The sequence below is a fragment of the Haemaphysalis longicornis genome, unplaced genomic scaffold (assembly GCF_048455015.1).
Source record: "Haemaphysalis longicornis isolate Haplotype H1 unplaced genomic scaffold, Haemaphysalis longicornis Haplotype H1 scaffold_7, whole genome shotgun sequence".
NCBI classification, from domain to species: Eukaryota; Metazoa; Arthropoda; class Arachnida; order Ixodida; family Ixodidae; genus Haemaphysalis; species Haemaphysalis longicornis.
Window position 1 is genome coordinate 65,227,014 of NW_027526422.1, and position 26,408 is coordinate 65,253,421.

Here is a 26,408-nt window from a genome sequence, read left to right on the forward strand (position 1 = left end):
TGCCTGAAGTTTGAATTCCGACGAATGGTAGCGAAGCGGTGAGTCAGCCGCGCCGCCAATGGGGAAAGGGAGGGCGATGCGCCCGCCGTCTCCGTGACCTCGCCTCCGGGCGTAGCGACATGCCCTTGTTTGGTCGTTCTCCGATGCGGGATTCGGCCGCGCCACAGCGTTCTGGGATGCGGGATTCGGCCGCGCCGCAGCGTTTCGAGATGCAAGATTCGGCCGCGCCGCAGCTACGAAAGGGAGAGGCGTGACTCAGCCTCGCTGTCGGCGCGTCGCCTCGTGCAACGCCTTTGGGCCAGGCGCTCTGGCACAACAGTGGTTACCCCCTGGTAGCCGCTGCCGCTGGACGTTCCAGGTAGGCTCGGCCCGAACGTAGCCTTTCGGGGCCGTCGAGACGAACGTCGACGGAGCGTGGACGCTGGCCGCTGGTGCCCGACCGATGACGCTGGGGCCACGAAGACACAGGTTCGTGGTGCACCTACGATGACAGTGCCGATGCGAAGTCGGCCCGCTCCCGCCCAGGCTCTTATGGCGTGGTCGGTGGACTGGCCGCGTCCCCCTGGCTCGTTCGTTGAAGCGCACGTGCTCCGGCCGCCTCCTGGTTTCTTCGGTTTCTTGCCTCCCGTTGTCTTGCCTCCCCCTTTCCCTTTGTGCGCCCCGCTTTTATACCCTCTGGACTCTCTCGTGGCGCACTCCCATTGGTTCTTGCTTCTTCCCTGTCCTTATATGGTCAATACGCAACTTTTCCCCTGCGCGGCCTTCCCTGATTGGCCGACAAGTGCGCTGCCACCTTGGCCCATGATTCCTCGGTGCGTCGGCGCTGGCGCTTGCTGATTGGCGCGCTCCTGGCGCGCAGTTCAAATGGCCGTTCCTTTGTTCTGTTTCCTCGTTTTTTCGGGGGTTTTGATGAGTCCCCCTCTCAGGGGGTGCCCTGACACATGACACTGACTACAATGACTCATTGTCAAATGCAGTCAATTTTGTCTGGAGCCAGAGATCTTCCGTGTGAGGAATTTTTCCTTTTTCGGGTAATTTTCGGCGTCATTTTGGCCAAAAGCGAAAAAGGGAATCTTTAATATATGCAGGAAATTTTATGAGCCGTGTAGTATAATAGAAAATAATGTCACTCAACCGGACCTCGCATCAAACGCCGACGCCGAGAGGACTCTCTCGTTGGGTGGCGCCGCTAAGACACGCCAGCGCAATATGCCACCATGCTAGTGTGCTCCATATTCAACTCCAAAGTAATTTAGGGTAAGATCTTCAAAGTTGCGCAGAAGCACATCGCTCTCCCACGCAGGAGAACACACGATTTGGCTAAATGAGCACTATACTTAATCCGGTACTACATCGGCGTGGTATTGAATCTAAGTGAATAAAAAGCACCAATTACCCAATGATGTTTTTTATACGGGCAGTTTTAACTTAGAGCTTTAGCATGTAAAGTAAGCATGCTGTTTGGTGCAAAACGTGAGATGCCAAAAATACTGTTCAGTGGCAGATGTAGTAGAATTATGTCAACGCTGAAACAATGATTCTTTGAAGAACGTCTGCGTCCGGAAGGATACGTAATATAGACATTTGTGGTGCGGGCTAACGCCCACAACCGTTGAGGAATCCACATAAAGATCTATCAACTTCAAAAACCCAACAGGGAAATTTGCAGGGAATTATCGAGAAACCTGCGGAATAAAGTGCTAAAAATAAGGTATTGCTCCACCCAGACATGGGAATTTTCTCCCAAGCACGGAACACCACTTATGTGAATGAACCTCGGATACCCCCAACAATCAGTGACCATTTTATAATTACCAAAGTTTTGTTGGAGCAATATGTTGCAGTTATAAAAGAACTTGCGTGCGAAATTTGATAAACCCGCAAAGTATTTCAATTGCCCAGAGATCCCCGACTGTCTTCAGAGAAGAGGGTACTTCCAATTTCCCAGAAATTTCCGTATTATTACTATAATTATACTAGCCACGTGCCAGAGCACGTGAACATTTTTCTCATTGCAGTCAGTACAAGCGACCAGGAAATATAGTTTCAAAAAACCGAAGCGCAATGAGATGTGAGGGCCACTAATTTTAGTGAAAAGACTGCCATGAGCAAATGAACTACTCCTGAACGAACACTGGCAAAACCTAAAATTAAGTTTTAACAAGAAGAATAACTTTTTTACAATGCGTCAAGATTTCTTTGGCAACAAATTGCTCTTTTTAAGCACTTGTCACTGAAGCAGTATTTTCTCCCTTCCACATTAAGCTGAGCACGAGGAGGCGGGGTTGATTCCCGGCAGCGGCAGCCGCTTCACCGATGGAGGAGAAAAGCAAAAACGCCCATGTGTGCGAGATTTCGCGCATGTTAAAGATCTCCAGGTGGTCAAAATAATCCGGAGGCCTTCACTACGGCGCGCCTCATCACCTGCGTTGCGTCGGCGCGTTCAATCAATCAATCAATCAATCAATCAATCAATCAATCAATCAATCAATCAATCAATCAATCAATCAATCAATCAATCAATCAATCAATCAATCAATCAATCAATCAATCAATCAATCAATCTTCCAGATTAATTTCATTTATTCAAGATTTGTTACGTATAGGTGCGGCCGACCGGTGCCTTCACAAACCCCTGGGAGGTTGATACCTTCCTAATATTCACTGCAAGTGCAAGTGCGATAATTTGGTAATCCTTATTGCTGTGAAATCTTCCCTCATAGCTGCTCGCCCACAGCAGCCATTTGGTGAGTAATTGATTCACTCAAGTTAACAAATAACACAATATATACTTGGGCTTCTAAACAAAGACTGAATATTTATTGTCGAGGTGTAGCACGCCGAGGCACCACAGGATGGTGCACAAAACTGGCAGTTCACTCCGCAGGTGCAGTATTGCGGGGAGGCATTCCAAACTTCTGAGTACATTTCTAAAAAAAAGAACGCATTTCCACGAATTACAAAATGGTTAATATGACATTCGATATTGGGTTTCTCTCCCTTTCCCGTTCTGACTTTAAAGGGCGTCATTCCATCAGTTTTTTTTCCCCTTTGACCGTTTTGGTGATGGAAAGAAATTTAAGATAATGTGTTTATCCGCAATCTAGATATCATTCTTGTATGAAGGTGGGTACCGGTTCTTGCCATTTTTTAAGGACTTTGTTGCCTGCGGTATCAGCACAGCGACGAAGTGTGTAAGGTTTCCAGACAGCGCATAGTACGCCTTGTAGCTCTTTTTTTTTTTGCTTCACCAAATCTGGTTCCAATGCGCCGGCTCGTCTACGGCTCGACATGGAACCCCCCTCCCCCCCCCCCCTCTAGCACCGATAGATTGAGGTATACAATGAAAAAAGGCGTTTATTTCCTTTCCCTTCAGCGTATCCACTTGTAGGGTTATCAAATGGTTTAAGAATAAACAATGTGGGGCTCATTGAAAGTTTTCCAACGCGGGGTTTTTGTATGGCGGTCCAGATTTAATACAGACTCTGCCTAATGCAATGATAACGATACTTATCAGCCTGCACTTGGCTGAATTATGACGTAACTCTGGACAGAAAAAACAAAATTATGAAGTGCTGACATTACTTTGGTAAGAAGCAACCAACTATAATAAGTGTTAACTGCTGGTGACAGAGTAGTTTGGAGTTCTGAAGCGTTCAGTGGCTTGATCTGTCGAGCCAAAAGTTTCGTTCTGGCAAGTGAAAATCACTTACACTCTTACGTGAGGCTGACTGCATCCATGGGCGCGAGCCATTTTTATATTATGCGAGGGGTTTAACTAGCACCACACATTTCATAGCCTGTCCACTGCCCGTTGCAATAATTTTTTCATCACCCGAGAACAAAGGACACAGACTTCGCAAGAGCCATGGAAGAAAACTTATGCTACGTGACGAAACGACTAAGCAATGATTTAAGAAACCATTCGCTCTGGTGTGTGAGATAGGAGCTCCATATCAACCTCACTAAAACCAAGTTTACGATCTTTCACTCCCATCAAAAGCAGTTTCCTTCAACTCCGTTCGTTACTCTTCGTAATCAAAGCATAGCTGCATCAAAATCTGCTGTATTTCTGGGAATTACTTTAGACACCAGTTTAAAATTTAGCATGCCTGTAAATCCATCACTAAGAAGACATACTTTGGTATCCGTGTTTTGTTGCGGCGCCATTTTAGTTTCCCTGTTCCCATTCTCCGTATGCTCTGCCTTGCCTTCGTCCACAGCCACGCTTCACATTGCATTTTATCATGGGGAGACGCTTACTGAACGCATCTATTTGCCATTGAACTCTTAAAAAACCAAGCTAATCGCATGATCAGCTTCAGCGCATACATGGCTATTACATATCCCGTGTACTACAGTTTGAAAATTCTTCCACTCTGACAAGTAGTGCTACTTAAGTTAGAACTACGGATCTATCGTCTTCGATCTCATGTAATCGCCATTGAAGGCTTTCCTCATGTTCAAGTCACCAACCCACTACCACATTTTCTGAACACCAAAAGCTCCTCCTTCCGAAAGCACGCACTAATTGCGACAAACGAACAGCTCTGTTTTCAGGCTTAACATTCTGGAGCGCAATACCGGTTAAAATTAAATTGTCTCATTCCTTAAGTTCTTTTCACTCTAGATTAAAAATCTTTTTTCTCTGACAGCTATTTGAATCACGACCATTACCGCATCAGTGTGCGTATTTACTATGTAAGCATTATACGTCGCCTAAACCACCTACACATCCTACCCTGTACCATGCTTTTTTTCTGCCATGTTTTTGCTTTGTATATTATAATTTCTCCTACAAAACTGTAATAAAATGCTGCTAAACCTCTGTAAGTTTATGTGCCCTCTACCGTTGTTACATTAGGCGCCTCCTGACAGAGTTTTATTTTGGGACCTCCTCTTGCGTGCACGAATGAATTTATTTCAATGTACTAACTACATATTTTTAATGAAGCTTCTACACCTTCGGATTACGTGCTACAAAACCAAATTCTGCAATTTGCTCATGGCTAGAAAGGCTGTGGAGCCGAGAATGTGTTGCTTGATAGAGAATTAATGCAGTAAAACTTCGCCGCATCTTCGGCTGACGCGCAACATTGCGATCTTGTGCCGCATGCCTAAGTATCAATGTAGCGGACCCTTACTGCAATGAGTCTTTCGCTCATGCAGCACAGCTGGGGCAAACATTCTCGGATACGGTTGGTAGTTAAGTCAGGTAACTGCAATGCAACTCTGCCGTCTTTAAGAAAGCATCAGTGAAATAAGGTTGTGGCATGCGTAGATCGTTTTGTAGAGATCTATCTCCCCTCTAAGAAAAAAAAACAACTGAAAAATCAAAAAGAAAATAAACTACCAAAATTCAAATCAAAGGAAAAAAAAGATTTGGTGGCCAACAGGCGCACTCCAGATATCCTTCCGTGGTTTTGTCTTTCTTTTTGATCAGGGGCGCCGCAAAATGAATAATAATCCTTGTGAGAGAATGATATCGAAGCCTTGAAAATTTGGGGCGTCTAATGAGGCTAAATACTTGCAGGCATGACTTGATGATAGGCATGCATCAGTTTGTAATCTAGAGTGTAGTGTGTACGCCATGAAGAAAACCAAGTGGTAGCATTTCTATCTCTTCAAGGCCATTGAGAGCTGGCTCACGAACAGCAAGAAGAACTTCACCTTTTCTTCCTCGTTGAGGCCCTGAAAAACAAAAAAAATTGGCAGCAATAGGCACTATATTTTAAATGTACATCTTAGGCAAGCTGGACTGGTTGTAAACCTATTGGTTATGCTGTTCAATTTACGCGTACATGTGCAGAGTAAAGATTTAACACGTATTCTCAAAACACCGGTTAGGTTTATACGCTCGTTGGACAATATTAGCAGCTACTACGGCCTTTATTCGAGGCGTGTTTATTATGTCCCTGATATGAAGAAAATGTTTGAGGCCGATCGAACTGTCACTTCGTGAGGTTGAGCGGTGACAAGCATACGGACAAAGTTAGAAGGCTAACCTTGTTTCCTTTCTTGTTTTCCGCATGCATATCTGTCTGAAAACCCTGCTTCTGACAGACTGAAGCCTTAGCAGTAATCGACTTCTTGTCTCATCCCACCCTCCTACACCGACGGCGCTATAGATATTTAGAAACTTTAGTACAAGCATTGTAGCATGCAGAAACAGGTACTTAGCTACAAAACCTTGAAAGAAGCTAGAAAAATACGAAGTGGCTCTCTTCAAATGTGTAAACCTGTAATGCACAATGAAACTGTATGATTGATTTATTTCTTAATATCCTTTTATTCTGTCGATGCTTGCTTACTTTTTTATATATCATCAAGTAATCGTTCAAAACATACGTTTATCTCCCATGTGGCGTAGCCAAAGAGAACTTTAAGAAACGACCGCCGACACAATGGGTTCTGTTAAAATGTCCTCCGGCTAGATAAATCTTATTTCCCATCACTTACTCGGCCCACTTTCTGCCCGTAGCAGATCGTGGTATAACAAATTTTTATCAAAAAAATTTTCAGAAATTTATAGAAAATTTACTAATGCGTAGCACTGTAGCAACGCTCGTTTGAGTTCTTTGCAGCCCTGTTTTGGCTATGAGAAAACAAATATGTGCGGTTATTTTATAGTTTTGAAGTAATTTCTTTCTTTTGGCAAGTGATGTTAATTGACAACATTATAGCAATTAAGGGCCTTTAGTTTACCCTTGAGGCATTTTGGTCTGTTTTTTGCGATTTTTAATCGGTAGCCCTCATTGACGAGCTGGCCATGGTTCTTCTGGCATAAGAATACCAATAGCTGTTAGTCAGACCACAAATAAAGTTTTCTCTCATTTTGTCTCATTCTCTTTTTTTCTCTCTCCAATCTAGTTGTTGTTTGTTTCCAGTCTTTTTATTGTAGCTCTAGTTTTTTTGAAGGAGCAGTATAAGATTGGTTTTTATTTCGTCACTTGATTTTCTGAAATTTTCATAGTTTCTGTTCCTTGTATTTTTTTTTTGTTTTGCAGTATTCTGTTCAACCAATTATTTCTATTTCCGCTAATATAACGAATACTTGAGTTCCTTCCACAAATTCTGCTATTTTATAGAAATTCAGGGTGTTACACGGCGCTGGCTGTGGGGGTGCTCGGCAAAGAATGATCGTTAAAAAGGCCTGAGGGAGGCCAAGTTTGCTGGTTTGGGGCATGGATATTTCCAATTTATATGGATATAGTGGGAACTATTGCTAATATAGCTCCTTACTAAGTTAAGTGTAACGCTTCCAATACCGTATTAAGGTAATTATTCTTGAAAAATTTCATGATGACTGCTATCATACGCCTTCGTTCCTTTGCGAATACGTTCAGTGTGAGCTATAATGGATCATAAATGCGCTTTTTTCTTTGCAATCACTCCTAACTTATCATGTTCTCCCCTCAAAGATTAGTCAGCTTGCTTTAGTTAAAAAAGTTTGATGTGTGTCAGGAGCAGTAGATTACTTTAAATGAGCATTGGCATGATCCTTTATTCTGCATATTGCAAGACTTGTTTTTCAGCGACAAAGTTTGCTAATGAAAGACTGACCATTCGGGCGATAAAAGGCCATCAAGGTACAACATTCAGCGGCACATGCATTTTGTAAAGTGTAGGGAAACGCATATTAACTCCGATTCTGTACACGACTTCACCACATTGCACCCACACTCTACCCTACCGCCTATCGACCATTCAATACCCCACCGGACACTTTGCATCCTGTTATTAAATGCCTGCACTCCGCACCGCTAGCTCCCCAACTAATCCCTAGTTCTTTCGGTGAGCAGTGGGGGAAGTTGCTGACCAGCTTCGACCGGGCGGTGACGGTGACGGACTCTTGTGGCCTCCTGGACATAGAAGGCTGACCACATACCCTTCTCTTCCCTTTGATCTATGACAAACGTTTATTCATCATCACCATGATGAACGCATTTTTTTTCCGAGGAACACTGCGCTAACATCAGACGGTAGCAAATGCAGTTGTGTCGCTTCTTCGACATACGAATATCCAGCAAAATGGCCATTAAATGGAAGTTAAAAAACTCACTTACCAGGGCATGAAAGAAGCACGTGAGCGAACTAGAACATAGTTGTTTTTGGGCCTAAAAGGAGTGGAGTATAGAAGCAAGTGTTCGGTTACCTGACTGTCCAAGCAATATTCTTAATTATTTTTCTCATCATTCAATTCCTCGTCTACTAGCAACAAGGAATACATTTCAAGAAACCACAACTAACGCCGGCACAGAGACCTTGTCGATTTTCTTATCTCAGATCAGAACAGAAAGGGGTTCATGTGCCTGTTGTACACTCGCTACCGTCGTAAAATTGCTATAGGACCTGGGTAAGAATCCTTCAATGCTTCACTGGTCACGAAACTGCTCTGTAACTCAATGGGAGAGCTTCATACGCTGCGTTTGCCTGCCGCGCGGTGGCGCCACCATCTGACTGAGGGCACAGTTTGGGAGGCTTTGCGCTGGCTCGAACGACGGAGACGCGGCGAGTTGTGCTTGTTTTGGGCGGGAAAGAAATGTAACGTGCATATCGCGCTATTGTGATGCGGGTTAAGTCGTTCAATGACGATGCCGAACACGTGTTGTGGCCCGAAATGTCATTCCGGGTACAAGGGTGCAACAGAAAAACTTTCCTTGGCCTGTTGACCGAGCGGCGGGGTGCTGCGTGAAAAATGGAGGTGCGCCATCCCAAGGCAAGAAACGCGAGATTTCAGCTTCGATTCTGTATATTTGAAAGCGTGTGAGAAGCATTTCGACGACAGTGACAGCATTCGTGGAGATGAATTTGTCGGGATATGTGAAAAGGTGGCACTTCAGAGCGACAAGCTGCTTCTGAATCCTGGTGTATTCCGAGGAAGTTTTACATATTGCCAGCCTATTTCGTCAATCCGAAGCAGCGATCACGGATCATCAATATTGTCTGATATGGAAAGGGTTGGTTTCTTGATTGATTTCTTGTTTTCTTGATTTCTTGTTTGTTCGACAATGTTCTCGATCCTATTTCCATGGATGTGAACTTGTTAACAATCCAAGAATAACGCATGCATAGCAAACGCCACGCAACTCTCTTTATCGACGTCATCTGTGCACGCCACGCTGAGGACTGCTTCTTCAAAGTTTGTGGTTCATTCTAGTCTTTTGTAGAACAGGATTTCGCTTTAATAAACGTCATTCAGTAGGCTGCGGGGCAATATTTTGTCTTCTGATTCTGGTACTGCAGGCAGTTTTCTGGTACTGGTTCTGCAGCCTGCAGTACCAGTAGTTTTTGTTGCTGCAGGCTGTACGATATCTGGCCCATGATCACTGCCGGCACAAATGTAATCATATTTTATGTCATTCCTGCACTTCCTCTGTACAGGCATTTTACTAGTTGGGCAAAGCGATTGAAAGATTTCCTTTACTTTTGACGATTGTGAGATAGGCTCCGCCGCTTCTCTGTGGGACCATGCCGAGGAATCTTACGCGAATTCTTTCAGGGATGTCATTCTGGCCGATTTTTATGGGTTGTTTTTATTTGTCCAGTGGCGCCATTCACCATTTGAGGGACAGAGCTTGCGACGGTGACACGACCGCTAAATATTTTAAGGAATTTAAAATTTCGCGTAATTAGACGCCATATATACTCGCTTTTTTTTTTCTTATTGGGCCACATTTTAGTTCGTTCCTGGTTGCAATGTCGGCTTTTCTTGGTTTTTGAGGCGCTGGCGTTAATCTTATGCCGCCTTTTTAGGCTAGGTGACACAATGTTCGCGCCGACATTAGAGTGCCTCTATGCATGCGCGTCTTTGTAAGTACGGCGTCGCTGGCATCGCGACGTCCTAACCGGTTTCATTTTGGGTCGTCGAAGAGGCACTTTGGCAATGGCGTAAGTTTGGCGTAAGTTGCGGGCACAGGTGGCGACCGTGTCTGCTCAGCAACTAACTGCATTGCGCAGGCGCGGTGCCTGCTCAGATCGCGTATCTTATCTTTTGCCTTGGCCGTAGTATCGTTGTCTTCCTTTCCAGAGTCTATTGGCGCTGCTCGGCATTCCGGATTCCGGCGATCCCTCGTATCTTGCTGCCTCTGTTGTACTTTCCTGTTAGCACCGGTGACATACTTCCGTGGACGCTTGATGAGCACGGCTGATAGCGGACGGCTGGCAGGCACGCGGAAATCGAAAAATGAGCCTAATAACGCTATCGCGTTAAAAAAACACACACACTTAATCACCGCGAAGAGACCAAAAGCAGCATATGGCAAATATGCCGCACGCGCGGCAGCTGGCTGCCCTTCGTGGGGCGGTGGCGCCAGTAGTGGCGCCCGCGGTCCCTATATGAAACGAGCGCCGAAGTTTCGTGATCTGTAAAAGCAATGACTCTGCCTAGGTTCACGGACAAAAAAAATTGGGAAAAGAAATTTGCGGCTTCACCCCTTGAAGGCGTACAGGTAGGGCGCGAGGCGGCGCAGGCTAGCCGGACGTTGGCATGAATACTGCACCATAGAGTTTCTTAGTAAGTATACTAGAGGGGAAACTGCGCCTTGTAAGCCATGTCGTCGTGAGGTTTATGGGAAGACGCCCCTTTTTGTCTTGGGCTTGGCATGGCAATTAGATTCTTAAGCGGTTTTTGGGATTGGCTTTCTTCACTATGCATTAACACGTTTACGAGCTACAAGGTAGCCGAAATCCTCTCTGTTCTGTAGTAGCTGTGTTCGGTGAAACAGCAGGCAATGCGTGATCGCACCTGACGTTGCCCATGCCGCAGTCGAAGGACGCATGACTGAGCGGGTAATATGCCGCCGCGAAATTTGTAGCCGACGAAAAGAAGAAACAAAACAAGATACGACCACGACAATACGACAGATACGGGCGCTTGTATGCGTACTATCTTGCAATCGTGCATGACTGTTTCACGCCACGTTTTCTTTTTTCTTGTTAAACTAGTTGGAGGTCAGTGCACCGGTTCACCACGAAGGCAACGTTTTAATAGGCACGCTCAAAAACCTTTCCAAACTCTTCAAGCAACTTATTATTTTCAATAATGATAAAACTAATAAAATCAGAATTTCTAATGAGTTTCCCCCCAAATATTAACATTGTTCGTAACTACAACCTTGGCCTGCGGAATAGCAGGCGCAACCGTTCCGGCAAAAATACGCTTTACTTCCTTTTTCCTTAGTTTTAAAACAGCCTGTTTTTATTTGCCGCTTACATATTTGCACACTATTCTTCGCGTTTTTGTGGCACTTTGCTTAAATTTGCGGTCACTAACACGTTTCAATCCAAGCCAATGATGAAACTAAGGCGAGCGCGATGTATAATGGCGGTACATGACGACACAGACGGCCTTGATGTGAGTCGCAGAGACGCTAGCGCCAGATTCATCTCTAGTGTATACTGTAAGAAACTGTATGTACTGCACAACCGGTGACAAGTAACTTGTTAGTTTGCGTTAGTGTATGCCACAAACTTTTTTAAGAGTGTATATCCGCGAGAGCAGATAGGCTTTTTTCGCTTCCATTTTTTCTTTCGGCCAGGAGACTTCTCTCTGATCGGCTATTCTCTTGGCGCAGGGTTCACCACTGGACTCCATGCAGAACGGTTGGACGGCTGTTGTTGTATTGCAGCTCTCAGCAACATAATCAACTTAAGTAAAAACCGGCGGGTTTTTATAGAAGATAGTCTTTCTTGGACTACTTAAACGTAGAAATTTTGGTCTGTGTCTGTCTGTCTGTCTGTGACTCGATCCAGCCACCCGGCCAAAGTGAAATAAAAAATGCGCAATCGTCCTATATACTCACAGCCAAATCGAAGCGTCTAAGTCCGGTGTGAGTGGTCATACTTGCCAACATTGTACAACAAGAACAACACATTACGCTAATATAAGGCAAAAAATCAATACATAAGTGATATTTGCTGTGTTCCTTCATTAAGAAATTTATGGATGCATAGATTTTGAGATAGCAAATGAAATCTTACATCAACGACAGAACACCGTCGCCTGCTGCTGCCAGCGCTACCTCCTGGCGGCATTTAAGTAATCAAACGGCAATAGCAACGACTGGTTCCACTAGATGGGATCCACGTTCCGCTTGGGACGCTCGTGGAGTAGGGCACCGTGGTTCTATAAATGTTGTAGCACGGTGCCTAAATTCACGCGCGTCTCTACGTACGGCAGCGCTGGCATCGAGACACCCTACTTGGAGCAGTAGAACGCGGTAGAACGAGACGGGAAAGGAGCAGCTTGAGAGGTGAGCGGGAAAGAGAAGGGAGGCCTTTACCTGGCAGGGGTGGCGGGGGACTATTGTCTTTTGGCGAAATTTGCAATGAAAGGAGCAGACACACGGTAATTTTTTTCGGTTCCTTTTTCAAAACTGTATTGCAATCCCGTTACATACCTTCCGACCGTGCAACTCCTTTGCCGAAATAAAAAGATCCTTGCCCTTCCATTCTGTGAAGAAGGATGAACAGCGTAGTTTGGCGCAGTCTAGTTAGTGCATGAAACAAGCTTGCGTGTAATTTGCCATTGAGCATGCTTCCTAAATAATTATCTGAATGGACAAAAATGGGGCTGCTTCTCTTTCTCCCGCGTCATAGGTATCTTACTGTCTGGAACACAAATCAAACCGCTTGACCACAGAGGACAGCGGGCAGGTCGCATCGGCCTCGAAACACCCACTTTAAAATCTCCCCCTGCACAAAGGGCATGCCATCGCTGACGGCATAACTCCTGGCTGAGAGTGCACGACTCCCCTTACCCCCACTGGCAACTGGTGATGTGCCCTGGATGGATGGCTCAGATACGGACTGAAGCCTTTCAAGCGGGAAGGAAAAAATTCCGGCAAATACGTCACTCCAGGGGCCGTCCCAGAAGGAGACTCAATACATTCACCATTGAGTGGAAGGAATTTATGTTCTCCGCCGATTTATCCACGCACGCTATATGTGGAAATAGAGAATGTACATCTCCGCTCTCAAGAACATCCCATGGCAAGCATTGATGCGGAGTATAAGTTCGAAGGGGAAATAAAGGCAGTATAGGGCTTTAAACGCTTCCCTTCAAATGACCATGCCATTTTGTGCTACGCTATCAACAAACGGCACATTCGTAATCTTTTTTTCCCGCTTAGATCCAATGCAAAAGAAAGTACGTCACCTCTTCGTTGGCGCCCAGTCCCTGAAAAACAAACAAAAAATACCAAAATACGTTTTGATTACGCAATCGTTATCATTCAAATAATTGTGCCGTTGTTGTGAACGCATTAGGAGGAGTGCGTGATTAGGGCGCGCACATATAGTGCAGATTTTTAACTTATTCGCCAGACATAGGTTAACTGCCCGTGAATTTAATTAATCCGGGCATCAACTGGCTGCTGTTTCCTAGTACGCTTGCCTTCAGAATGGGTTTTTGCTGATATGAATAAAATGTTGATGACACTTCGGAAATCTGATTCTCTATTTATAGAAATGGCGGTGACGAGCACGCCGAAAAGCAAAAGGCTAGATTTGTTTCAAACTTTAACAGGAACAAGCACATCCGTCTACAATGCGGACGGGAATGTACCCTTCGAAAGACGCTCCTCCTCGTTTTCTTTCTTCCGACGCTGCTGTGTTCAGAACGCCGCCCCCGCGAATCCCAGGTAACGGCCGGCCGAGTAATTGGTTTCACTCTTTGCAGAGCCGCGTGCGTGAATTTCAGTGACGCCGCATGGGTAATCGTTGTGGGTGGCGCCTACAGCTTCGCAGTCCAAACACCTTCATAGCGTGGACAGTAGCCATTTTTTACATGCGCGATAGCGCTTGACGAGAGCGGTGGAGTTTTATTGTTCATTTGCTACCACCCAAGGACTTCTTTACTGAGAAGACCCCACCCCCCTTGCCATTGCTCCAGAATTAAGATAGAAATAGTTTTTTCTTCCTAATCCACTGCGCCAGCCAGGGACTCAGCGGTCTCCGCGAGGCAGGCGCTCACGAGCGCTCACCATTTTCTTGCTCCACGGGGATTATTCCAATTTTTTTTTGCTAAACCCAATGTGCGTGCCGAGGGCGCTGAGCGGTCGCCGCGAGGCACGCGCTCACGAGCAGTCAGCATTTTTTTGGTATTTTTTCTTCCAACTACGAACTTACGGCCAGCACCAACAGCTCCTCCGTTAAGAATCACCGGTATTAGAAAAAAAAATTTGTATTGCCATGGCTCGAAACCGAAGCTTTTGTTCTAAAACACCACGATCCTAGCACCTTGGGTACTGGTTCTTTTCTCTCTCTTTATTTTGGCTGTAACTGCCGCCACCAGCAAGTAATACCCACGCAGAAAACGCGAGTGCGTGGCGGAAAATATTGTTATGTGGCGGGAGAGGAGATGACGCGAACCATGGGAAGACGAATAAATCTATTTAGATGGCGGCAATCACAAAGCCAGCGCAAGGTACGCGAGCCGATTCTTCGTCGTCGTAGTCGCTTGTACTTGGTCATGAAGCTGTGGAGTATTGTCCACCTATATGTCCCGTAAAAATGTCTAGCAGCTTTGGACCATGCGGAGAGCCCAATTTTGGTGCCAGGCGGGTTGCGTTCCGGTTACACGAACGGGGACTCGCGTGCCGAGATGATCCCTTTCCGTTCATGTGTTTCGCCCTTAAACCACACATATTATGCGGATTAGAAACAAAATCTTCTAAACTGCAAGCTGGAGAACTCCTGAAGTCACGTAATGCTGACGTCAGGGAGTGGCAGCGGACGACGCGGCTGCGTCGTGAAGGAAGAGCCCGTGCGGAGCGCGCGTAAGTACCCGCCGAAACAGCTTTTTCTCAATCGGTGGTCTGGCCACTCCTCCAGACAACTCCTATGCGAGCCCGACTGTCTACACCTACTGGTACCCATGCCGTTACCCACCAGAGTGCCACGGGTGTCAGGAACGACCGAACCTAGCACACAGGCTACCGAACTGTCCGCAGGCATCCACATTAGCCCGCAATTTTAATATCAGTGAGCAGTGGGAGACTGTACTGCGCAGCTCCAACCTGGAGGATCCACTCTGGACCTTCCAACTGGCTGAAAACGCTGCCAAAGCACAGGGGCTTCTGACCGAAGCCTAGAAACTTCAGTTCGCATCTAAAGTTTTATTGTCAATATCTCTCAACGTGCTTTCATGGCTTTCCACCAGATGGAGCCACACCAATACAAGAAAAATATATTTTTTTATTTGTTGTCAGATTTGAATACGATAAAAAGCAATTCTCTCTGCGGGTGTATAAGCATATTTCATAAGGCAGTGATAGTTTCACAAAATACAGTTTTGTCCCGGGAAAACGTTTTAATGAAAGCACACTATATTTTACTGCGGAGTGCAAGTAGCTTCGCAGCACACCGTGCACGTCAGTTTGTTGCCGGCGTGTGTGCACGTTGTACTGTGGTTGCATGGGTTTCCTCCCTGTGCCGGATTCTCTTAATTGTGAATATCAGCCGTTCTGTGACAATGGTTGAAACTTTACGCAAAACTCTCTTCCTGAATTCTCCATGCCGAACAAGACGTGCGTCGCCCAGTGCCGTCACAGTTACGACTCCGCAAGTGAAAGGTGCGGGTTTTCAGATTTCTCCAAGACGAGAAACAACGCGGGAAATGCGGGTGCGATATTCCACAAGAGAACAGTATTCCAGGGTGATCTATCCTGCAGATTCTTCTTCGTACTTGCGAGCGCAATTAAGAGTCAGCAACGTTTCGTCTTCAATACACACATCATGTTGGAAGTCTATGTGGTGCGGACCCCTAAAAATGGTACATTTAAACGAAGACACGTTTTCTTTACAATCTGGGAACTGCACTCCCTATCCGAAGATTCATGGGACTTCATACGTTGACGAACAAACAATCGCAGGTGTAAGAAATGCAGAGAAACATTGGCACTGAGTAAGACGATTTCTGAGTCAGTTGCAGAAAAGCATTATGGCCTCGTCAGAGCGATGGATCGAGGAGGCACTGTGCATCCAGCAATGTCTTTTGTAAACGCTTTCTGATCAGTTAGGCCATCACGGAGCAATAGTCACAAGATTTAGTGTTTTTGAAGCGATCAAAACAGCGTCAAGTGGTTACAAAGCACACCACGGAGCTCCTCACCAACGAAGAGTCGTCATAATTTGACACATACGATGACGGACACACCAGATGGCTCGTTTTGAAGCATGTGTTGCGGTGCACCACTAACATTCGCATGAAGAACTTTTGTGGAATAGTCCTTCCCCCCCAAATACAAAGTTGCAAAAGCTAGGCAAAACATACTGTGAATGTTCTCTTGTTTGGGATGTAAATAAATTTCCACTGAGCCTCTTGATCTCGTTTATGCAGCTTGCTATGTCTTGAGACCAATATAACATATGAATGGTAGGTGTTTGTTTACTAACCGCACATACCTACTCGACTGCTGGCAATCGCAAGTCAGGAAAGAGAATGTTCAGGAAATACGCATCATTATCCTAAGGGAATCAATATTTAATTTTTGCTAAACATCGAGTGTTAACGTGCTTCTACGAGTCGTGTCTGCTTGTTTCAGCTTTCGTGAATGTTTCACGTGAATGTAACTCCTTTCGAGATGGGACTATATGATCATGCGTTCAAGCAGTTTTTGTTCCATATATTAATATGGCCAATATTTCTCTTACATATTGGATACATGATCCACAATTGATTAAAAAATGAGCCTCGGGCATTAGATATCTCTGGTCTTATTTCCTACCGCGCTGGAAATGTGCTGGAAGGTTGACGAACGGAGTTTTCAAGCGCTTGCTATTCCTTTTCAGCTAGCAAAGAGTTTTTCTGCGAAACAGTATACCTCTAATCAGCCAAGGACATTGTCCGCGTCAGCAGAAAACTCCCAGGCTACTACTGGCTGCACAAAGAGACATCCCAGGCTACTACTGGCTACACCCAGGCTACACAAACAAACTGCTGGCACCACCAGGGCTCGAACCTGGGCCCGAAGAGAAGCGGAGCCAGAGCCCGTCGGCTTGCAGACTAAGCTACGTCCACTGTTTTTAACAGGAAAGTATTTTATGCCGTGGACACAAACCTCACCGACCGCATATCCGCCACGGAAATGACATCACCAGAAAAAGTTTCATTAGCGTGGCGGCGCTAAATTTCAAGCCGACGTTCACTATGGCCGTTAACGGAATAGTGAAACGCTCTACCGACTGAGCCATGAGGTCATGCCCGGCAAGCTGTACGAACGCACCTTATATGGTCTATGCAGATGGTGCTGCCGTCCAGGAGAGGGGAATCTAAATGGTGCGTCATGACGCTAATGGGCGCCGATACTTGGCGCCTTGATAGGGCAGCGTATAGCAGCGGAAGCTGCTGTGTTTATCCGTCTGCCTCTTATGTGGAACGCCGCTCAGCTTGTGGAACTATCAGCTTGAGGAACGTCGCTCAGCTTGTAGCACGCCGCCGCCGCGTTCCACAAGCTGAACTCGTCGCAACGCAAGCGTTTGGCGTACACGCCACGGAGCGGAACCAATGTGGTTGCACCTTTCTCTAAGTGACCCGCCAGCAGGACGTAGCTCGCCAGGCACACCCACAAGACTTGTGCCGACCCGCAAATCATGCTCTTTTCACTGTAGCGTACTGTGACTTCACCAAATGAGCAGTTGACAACCCGTTCGGTTTCGTTCGCATGGTTTGCGAGAGCCTGAGGTTTCAATTGGATTTACACAATGCTTAGGTGAGTGTAATCCAGTATCTTGATGCGTCTTGAGTGTATCTTGATGCGTCTAACGGTGTTATACCGATGAAATATAAATAGCGATGTACAAGTTTATATCCATGCACAATAGACATTCAAATGCTCCTGTGAAAGGCACATTTCACTCGTCGTCGCTTTGCACTGTGAAAGAAGTAATCATCGCCATATGCATCGATGTTGCTGTGTTTCTCATGCCAAGCATTACATGCGCGGTGGCGTTTGATGACAGCTCGGGCGCTGGGATGGAGCGTACGTGCACGACGCATGCGCGGCGTCCCTGGAGTAGCGTCACCGTTCCGTGGAGCATGTGTTGCGCTAGCTCTGGCGTTGTTCGTTGTTCGACAATGCGAGTCGCTTTTCGGGGTTTCCGCCAGAATTTTCTTTTTTAGATGCAATGCATCTCATGCTCGCCCCTCTGTCCTTCAAGCGTCTGTCCGGCGTTGTCCGCACAGCTGCGCCTCTCCTCCTCTCCTCTCTCCGATAGCGAACACTTTCTCCCAAACAGCTGCGGGTTGGCGCAGCGCGCTCTCACTCCGTTGCTAGGCGCTGGTGGGCGGCGCTGCGCATGTGCAGTACTCTCTCTCTCTCCGCGCTCTCCTCTCCTTCGGGCGCTGTAAATATAAAGCGGCATGCCGCGCTCCGACGGTCTCAGTCGACGGTCGTCCGCGTTACGCTTGCACTCTCTCGCAGTACTCGATTGCTTGATGCAATCGTCGAGCCCCTAACTGCGCACTTTACGGACCACAAGGCACTCATTCTCGTCTGCAATAAAGACCGTACCTGAGCATACGTGTACTGCATGTGCATTGCATGGTGAAAATGGAAAATTACGCCAACCTCCCCTTCCCGTGAGAATCCATGCTATATGCGTAATCAATACGATGGAAAACGCCAATGGAACCCCCCATGAGATGCGTTGCATCACACCAGGGTTCCCGCGAGGGGAGGTGGGCGTAATTTTTTTTCCTAAATACACTGCGCCAGCAGTAATCCACTGCACCAGCCTGGGACGCTCGGCTGTCGCCGTGAGGCGCGCGCTCACTAGCGCTACTCATTTTCTCGGTATTTTAAACGCGTTACGCTTTACGCACCCCACATTACGGCCAGGTACAACAGCTCCGCTTTTAAAGCAAGGCAGCAGGATAGTTATTGAAAACAAACAAAAGTATGGCTTACCTTGGCATACTTTGCGCACTTTGGTGGTGAAAAACAGTTGCTAGTGGCCTGAAGAGATGATAAGAGAGGAATAATTTTAAAGAAAAGCTGCCGTAATTTGTGAAAACCGCCTACTTGCAACGTTTTGATCCCACAACGATCCTAGTTTGTGAGAGATAAGGAATATATTAGGACAAGCCGCAAATACTATCTGCGTCGTAACCTCTACGGCTGATCGACATGTTTCAGAGAGCAGGCTACGTATGGCTCTCTGACCACTGTGCTTTTTGCCATCATCGTTAAAAGTGGGACGGCTCGGCTCAGGCTGTTGATTCGGCTGCTGTGATCTGTCCTGAAATATGACATCTTTAACCGTTTTTTTTTTCCTGGCAATTGTTTCGTATCGCTCTCACTTCAACCGAAATTTTCCAATATCCCTGCACCGCATTCCATGCAAACTTTCAGTCCATCTGTTTGCGAATTTGAAAGACGCGGTACAAAGACGTTTCGGCGTTCTCTCCAACCCCGGAAAACCTTTTAGATGCAACGCATCTCATGCTCGCCCCGCTGTCCTTCCTGCGTCTGTCCGGCGTTGTCCGCACAGCTGTGCCTCTCCTCCTCTCCTCTCTCTGATAGCGAACACTCTCTCCCCAACAGCTGCGGGTTGGCGCAGCACGCTCTCACTCCGTCGCTCGGCGCCGATGGGATGCGCTGCGCTCGGCGCTGCGCGCGCTGCGCATGTGCAGTACTCTCTCTCTCTCCGGGCTCTCCTCTCCTTCGGGCGCTGTGAATATAAAGCGGCATGCCGCGGTCCTACGGTCTCAGTCGACGGTCGTCCGCGTTACGCTTGCGCTCTCTCGCAGCACTCGACGATTGCGTCGAGCCCCTAACTGTGCACTTTACGGACCATAAGGCACTCATTCTCGTCTGCAATAAAGACCGTACCTGAGCATACGTGTACTGCATGTGCATTGCATGGTGAAAATGGAAAATTGCGCCAACCTCCCCTTCCCGTGAGAATCCCTGCTATAAGCGTAATCAATACGATGGAAAACGCCAATGGAACCCCCCATGAGATGCGTTGCATCACATCAGGGTTCCCGCGAGGGGAGATGGGCGTAATTTTTGCTTCATACCGGAAGCGCGGGATCAATAAACAGGCATACCCCGTGCTTACTCAAAGACGCGCAGGTGCAGTTTGTTCCAGCTTGAAAATTGAATAGTTGTGAGTCCTGCTACTTGGAAGGCTTGCGTCTATGATTTCATGGCCGGCTTTTCGTGAAATTTGAATGTATACACAGACGCTACGGACAGCTGTATCCCCGTGTTGATATCTCACCTTTCGATCAGGAGCGAAAACATCCGACAACTGCTAGCGCTTGTGCGGAAAGTTCATCAGAGTCTGTGCCGTCCGCACAAGCTGCTACTACAGTTGCAGATTCGTGAGGAATTCTATGGTTGTCGCTTCTCTGAATCCTGTTTTTTGCCCCATCACTTATTGCAGTGTCTTAGTACTTTGCTTACCAAGCAAGATAAAACTGCTCACCTCGTCCAAGATATGCGGGCTGCTTCCTAGCAGTAGGAGTAGCACTACTCATACTGCTAGGAAGCAGCTAGCACATTTTGGACGAGGCAAGCCAGCACCACCACCAGCACTTTGAACCACCCTTAGCACTATGAATACTGCTGCTTCTGGTGGTGGTTGTAGCAGTAGTGGTGTCAGTAGTATTACTGGAGGAGTAGTAGTTGTACCACTTCTACTAGCAGTACTTGCAGCAGGAGTAGTAGTAGTAGTAGTAATAGTAGTAGTAGTAGTAGTAGTAGTAGTAGCATTGTGTGACTGTTACCTCGGGCGGAGAAAGTATCCCTTCAATAGCTGGCTTCCAATGGACCTAAGCGACACCGTACCGAATCATAATCCATACGGCGTCCGTAAAAACCCCAGCAAAAGTTCGCACGTGACTCTTTGTATAATTCAGTAACACGTCGTGTTGGTGATGCAATCTGATGTAACTTGGCACACTCCACTTCACAAAAACAGTCGTTCCAACTAGCTTTGGACTAGCTGTGATGATCGTTCCGAGTATGTCGCGCGGTGGTCAGGAGGTGTCAGTCGCGCTCTCCTCAAGGACCATCACGCCTACTGTTGTCTTACAAAAGTAATACCCATGCCTTTAATGTTGGTTTGTGAAACACGCGTTCTCCAAACCTCTGCAATGAATGATGTTTAAGGAGGAAGTTTTGGGTCTACACACCGATTCATTCAGAGCGCGAAAGTCGCGAGGGCCCGCTTAATGAATATTTCCAGGGTACTTTGCAATCTGCGTCGAGTTCTCCAATATATTTCCGCTGTTGTCTTTGGCTCCCCGTGGATTCGATTCCACACGCATTGTCTTTAGTTTCGGACGTATTTGAACTGTCCATGGAGTTCCCCGAGCTCCTTTTTCGTAAAAACCGCCAGTTAAAACAGTTGGTGCATAATATTTTCAAAATTGTACTGTACATTTTTTACACTTGTGGCCTTGTTCAATGAACGTTCACCAGAAACATTGATATCGCTAGTGGAAGAGCCCAAATTTCACTTCACGGATGAAAGAGGAGTCTCACTGTCGAAAACAAAAAGAATTCTTTCTGTAGACCTTACGGCATGATGTTACCTGATTCCAACGCATCATCTTGGCCTCTTCGTCAGAATCCTTCAGGCACGCCAAATAAGGGTTTCCTGCTGGCCACATCCCTAGAGCGAAAGTAAAAAAAAAAAAAGATCAGGATAATTTTACTTCTAATGGGATAACCTGTCGACCTTCTCGGATAGTGCATTTCGACAGTTTATACAGCAGCTAACTCTACAAATAAGTCAATGGTGGTGTATGCAGTGAGGTCAATACTAGGAAAATAATCACAATCGGTTCAGCTGTCGTGACATGAATAATTTACCGCAAGTACGTACGCGGCTTTAGGACGATGACAATGATCGGAAGCCATCGAAAAGGATCACTATCATCGTCATTGTGATCCTTGAATATACAATCAGGGCCGCGATACCATTGTCCGAATAGTATCTCGGCAATATGGGGGCATAGAACAACAGTTTCGAGCCTTGTGGCTATGAGCACCCATCCTGCGCATGCCTGAGGTGTTTTAAGATTAAAGTGGCAGCCAATCAACTCTTGTGGGGTATATGCTCTTCCTCACAAATGAAAAGGTATCAGTTAAAACGCCTTGAACAGGAACGGTTTTATCCATACGGACCTGGAAAATTAGAAACTGGAATTTCAGCATACTAGCGCTAAGTATGCCGCGAGATCGCATGCTGGCAACCAGGACAGCGATCCGTACGGCAATATACGTTCAACGCTTTTAAGTATATGTGAGATGGAAATGCGTTTTTAAAAGCTTGTCCCACCTAAAACAATAATAAAGAGAACTTTACGCGAAGAGAAAATATGTCTTTAATGTAAAAAATTACACCATCTTCCCGTAGGAGAACCCTGAGTAGTATGCGAAGCAGCCATGGGGTCGACTGAAGTTCCCATTAGTTTTCAGTTCGTCGTTTCCGTTGACGTTCAGCTTCGCGTGCCTTCGTTGTATCAGTAGCTTCTTGACGTAGTTTGAATGAGTGAAGGACGTAGGGCGCGTTCGTAGCCCATGCTCCCGTCTCGGTTTGTAGCGCAGTGGGAAGAGCACCACGTACCTACCGTTGCGGTCAGGGAGTCGTGGGATCGAAACCGGGCGCCGCCTAACTATTTCTGTTTATAGTGGACTGCGCTCTCGTCAGCCCAAACGCTGATGGGGCTGAAGAGACGCGCATGCGCAGTGGAGTGCGGACGGCGGACAACGACAAAGAGGGAGGGAGGGACACAGCCCCGAGCATGAGATGCTTCGCATCTAAAAACTGGCCTTCGGTAACTCACTCACCTCCGTACCAACCACAGAAGTCGTTTTTTTAAACGGGAAAATTCAAGAAATATTACAGGCTTCTAGACTCTGCGCTACAGACGCAAAATATGAGAAGACGCGACGTAATGTAGGCCAGCACTAAACGATAGTTGTCAGTATGTTAACTGCACGGGTGCGTTAAATAAGATTAAATGGATCTAGATGCGGCACTACAATCGCGCAGTCATGTTTCTTGGCGGCGGCTAATGTCGGCGGACACAAATCGCACAAACAAGATTTTTTTATGAGCGTTTATTTTGCCACAGGGCGTATATATGGGGGCATGAGTTGATGACGAAAGGTGATTAGATGAACATGAAAATCTTCGCTTCTCGGATGAATTCAAGGAGTGAACGATGATGGCGCCCATGTGTCAATGCGGTGTACGCGGAGGCGTCGTCCACGCGGAGGCGCCGTCGCCGCAAGGTGCCACAGTCTCGTCGGCCTCAAGGCGAGCAGAACCACAGCAAGTGGTGTATGTCTGCTATTGCATCGCTGCGGTGGCAAACTGGGCAACCGTGGCTTGTAAAACTATCTCGGAATGAGGCCATTGGCGGGTCACGGCGGGAATTAAGGCCACCCCCACCCGAAACCTACTAAGCGCAACCTCCTTGGCATGGGTAAGACCCGGGGGGAGTGTGGCAGCACACGGTCGAATGAGAACACATGTGCGGCGCCAGAGGTGTTCCTTTCTTGTCACCAGGAGAGTGGCATCATCCCATTCTAACGGGGACGTCGGAGATGGAACGGATGCTGCTAGTCGGGCTGCTACGTCTATCTTGCAGGGGTCTGTGAGTAGGTCACGTGGAACCCATTCAATCAAAATCTTGTGAGCGCTTCCTGCCGCAAGTTGGTGAATACTCTGAGCCAGCACAGGGCTACGACTAACTAACCGTATTAGGCGGACTGCTTGAAGAGTATCGGTGCGAACTACGATGCGCGCCCCGGGCTGTAAAGTGATTCCGGTTACAGCAATCAGAGCCTCTCTAATGGCTACAAGTTCCGCACAGAACGATGATGGAGGTTCCAGGGCCTTAAATCTGGACGTCTTGCTGAGGGCTGGATGGCTAGGGCAATGAATGGCAGTGGCAATCATAGTATCTTGTATACTGGCGTCGGTATATAATATCGTGTAGCCGGGTGGAAGGTGGCTATCCGTGTCGGCGATGCGTTGTTTGACGGCAGACGTCGAAATGTTTGAATCTAGGCGACAAAGGTCAGTGGGTTTGTTGCCACTCAAGAGAGAGAGAGAGAGAGAGAGAGAGAGAGAGAGAGAGAGAGAGAGAGAGAGAGAGAGAGAGAGAGAGAGAGAGAGAGAGAGAGAGAGAGAGAGAGAGAGAGAGAGAGAGAGAGAGAGAGAGAGAGAGAGATAGCTCTTTATTAGATGAAAGCAAAGAGGTTTGCCGGCATGTTCCCACCTGCATGCTACTCTGCGGGGATGGGGAGAAGGGAGTAAAGGCCCTAAAAGAAGTAGGGCAGAAGAAAGAGGGGAAAAGAAGAGATTAAAAGAAAAAGTGAACACGTGGCTTTGTGTGGTGCCTTAAAAGTCCACGCGATCTCACACGTAAAGTTCTAAATTGTCTCTGCGAGTCCGATTCCGTGTAAATAGTCAAATAAAGCAACCAACAATTTTCTCTGGGACGATGGAGAGGGCCAGGGTCCAAGGAGACCTTTAAAGATATAGATGCGTTGTTGAGGCACTCAATCTTTTCTGCGAGGTGATTTCTTTCTTGGATGTATGCCGGACACTCTAGAAGGACGGGCTCTACTGTTTCGGGCAATCCGCAATTATCACAATAGGTGTTTGCAGTTAGACCGTGGCGATGGCGTGCCAGCTGCTTCTGCCTTCACGAGCATGTATCCCGTAACGTCACGTGCCTGCACCATCTCGTCTACGTCGCCGGTCACCGAGTGACCCTACAATGAATACCTGCACATTGCGGCATTAACGGCAACGAGAAAGCAGATGAGGCAGCTCAGAGAGGCCTACAGCTGCGAAATGTAAGAAATATTTTTTTCACAAAACACGAGGCCGCGGCGCTAGCGAAGGAGCTTGCCTTGAAGGAGCGAAACCGCCTATGGTCTTGTCCTGAAACTCGGCACCCTTTCCTGCACCATATAGACCTCGGACTCAGAATGAGGCTACCAGAGCGGATGCCATGTAAGCTTGAAACCCTTTACCACCGTTGCGTCTCAACGCAGCGCTCACGAACTCTTGCCACTCAATTGCACGAACTGCCACGGGGGAAGTACTCGCTGCGGTAGTGCTAGTAACGTATGAGAGACTGCGTAAGCTATTAATGCTCGTGCAGAATAACACAGTGCAGCCTTCAATTTCCAGGCTTCGCGACGTTGATAAACAAGTTCATCCAACGTGTTCAGTTGGGCTTGTTCCTGGAGAGCAACTATAGGGGAGATGCGTGGGAGCGGAGTAATTGCTCTCATAGCCTCTCTGTTATTCGCTTCCAGTCGATTCCACTGTGTTGATTGTGCGGCATCATCAAGAAATCGCCACAGAGTAACTGGGGATTCGCCACTGTTTTCAATGATTTTCCATATATCTCCATTCTTTCTTGAAATTTGCGATCAGATTTTATGACATCATTCTTATCGTGCCAAATCAGCGTTTGTAATCAACCCAACTTGCATTTTGTCTTTGTTGTCTTTTAAAGCACCGTGTCGTCAACATCCGAACGATATGCTTAGCCTTTGACCTTTGACGCGCCAGATTCTTTTTCGGCTTCTCGTTCCTTTCGTTTTCCGTATCCCAAAGACTGGCATGCATTGGCTGACATCCGAGAGAAAGCAAGTTACGCAGAGAGCAAGAAACGCGGAGAGAACAATTGAAGGAATTGCTTCTCTTCAATAAATTTCTTCCTTGGAGGAATTACTTCCTTCAAGGAATTCCTTCAATTCAAGGAATTCCTTCACTCTAGGAAAAGAATTACATTTTATCGCATGAAAGGGTTGAAGTGGTATTTGCAAGTTGTCTAAAATAAGAAGGTAAAATAATTACGAAGTCACGCACCTTTCGAGCCAACGGCGTCACAGGTCACAATTGTCGAGACGTGAAACAGAACAACAGCCACGCAGGAGAAGGCAACTTCCCACTTCATGTTGTCGATTTGGGACGGCCAGTCAGGACGCGACCACTACGCAGACTATAAACTGTTCTGGCGGGGCACCTCAGTTACTAGATGGTTACTGCAAATGCAAGGGGCATTTCTCGGCACGCATTTACTGCCCCTTTTGTAGGTCGGTTTTGCATAAGAACATAAAAATCTTCCTCAATTTAAGAATGTGTGCACAATGCCATGTGCGCGTGCCTTATCGATCGATACATAGCGTGCTTAAGTTAGAGGGTCGGACTGAACATTCAGTCCGTTTCTTAAACCCTGAGACACGTAACAAGGGCCGAGCCGCTAACAGAAGTCACTGTAGGAGATTCAGCAATTCCCGTTGGCCAACAACGTTTAACAAAAACTTTAAAGAGGTGTAAACGTGACGAGTTGTTTGACGTCGTCAGCCTACCATAACGCAGCAAAAAAGCAAAAGTTGTTTCACGAAGTGTGAAAGCAC

General features: G+C 46.8%; 1 protein-coding gene across 1 annotated transcript; it reads right to left on the minus strand.

Annotated features, from left to right (window-relative positions):
- Window positions 1-5,616: 5,616 nt before the first annotated feature.
- LOC144146318 (uncharacterized) lies at window positions 5,617-26,035 on the minus strand. Its single transcript, XM_077678276.1, has 6 exons — window positions 25,858-26,035; window positions 21,548-21,627; window positions 18,912-18,959; window positions 13,160-13,180; window positions 8,067-8,117; window positions 5,617-5,691 (listed from the first exon to the last, which is right to left on the minus strand). The coding sequence occupies exons 1-6, from the start codon at window positions 25,943-25,945 to the stop codon at window positions 5,617-5,619; spliced, it is 363 nt and encodes a 120-aa protein (XP_077534402.1). The 5' UTR covers window positions 25,946-26,035.
- Window positions 26,036-26,408: the final 373 nt, after the last annotated feature.

What these genes read in the sequence shown, in the direction of transcription:
- LOC144146318 (XM_077678276.1), bottom strand. Translation starts at nt 25,945, where the DNA reads ATGAAGTGGGAAGTTGCCTTCTCCTGCGTGGCTGTTGTTCTGTTTCAC. An exon ending in TGACGCCGTTGGCTCGAAAG is followed by an intron (nt 21,628 to 25,857) that starts GTGCGTGACTTC and finishes CTTTCGCTCTAG; the next exon opens with GGATGTGGCCAGCAGGAAAC. An exon ending in GACTGGGCGCCAACGAAGAG is followed by an intron (nt 8,118 to 13,159) that starts GTGACGTACTTT and finishes CACTCCTTTTAG; the next exon opens with GCCCAAAAACAACTATGTTC.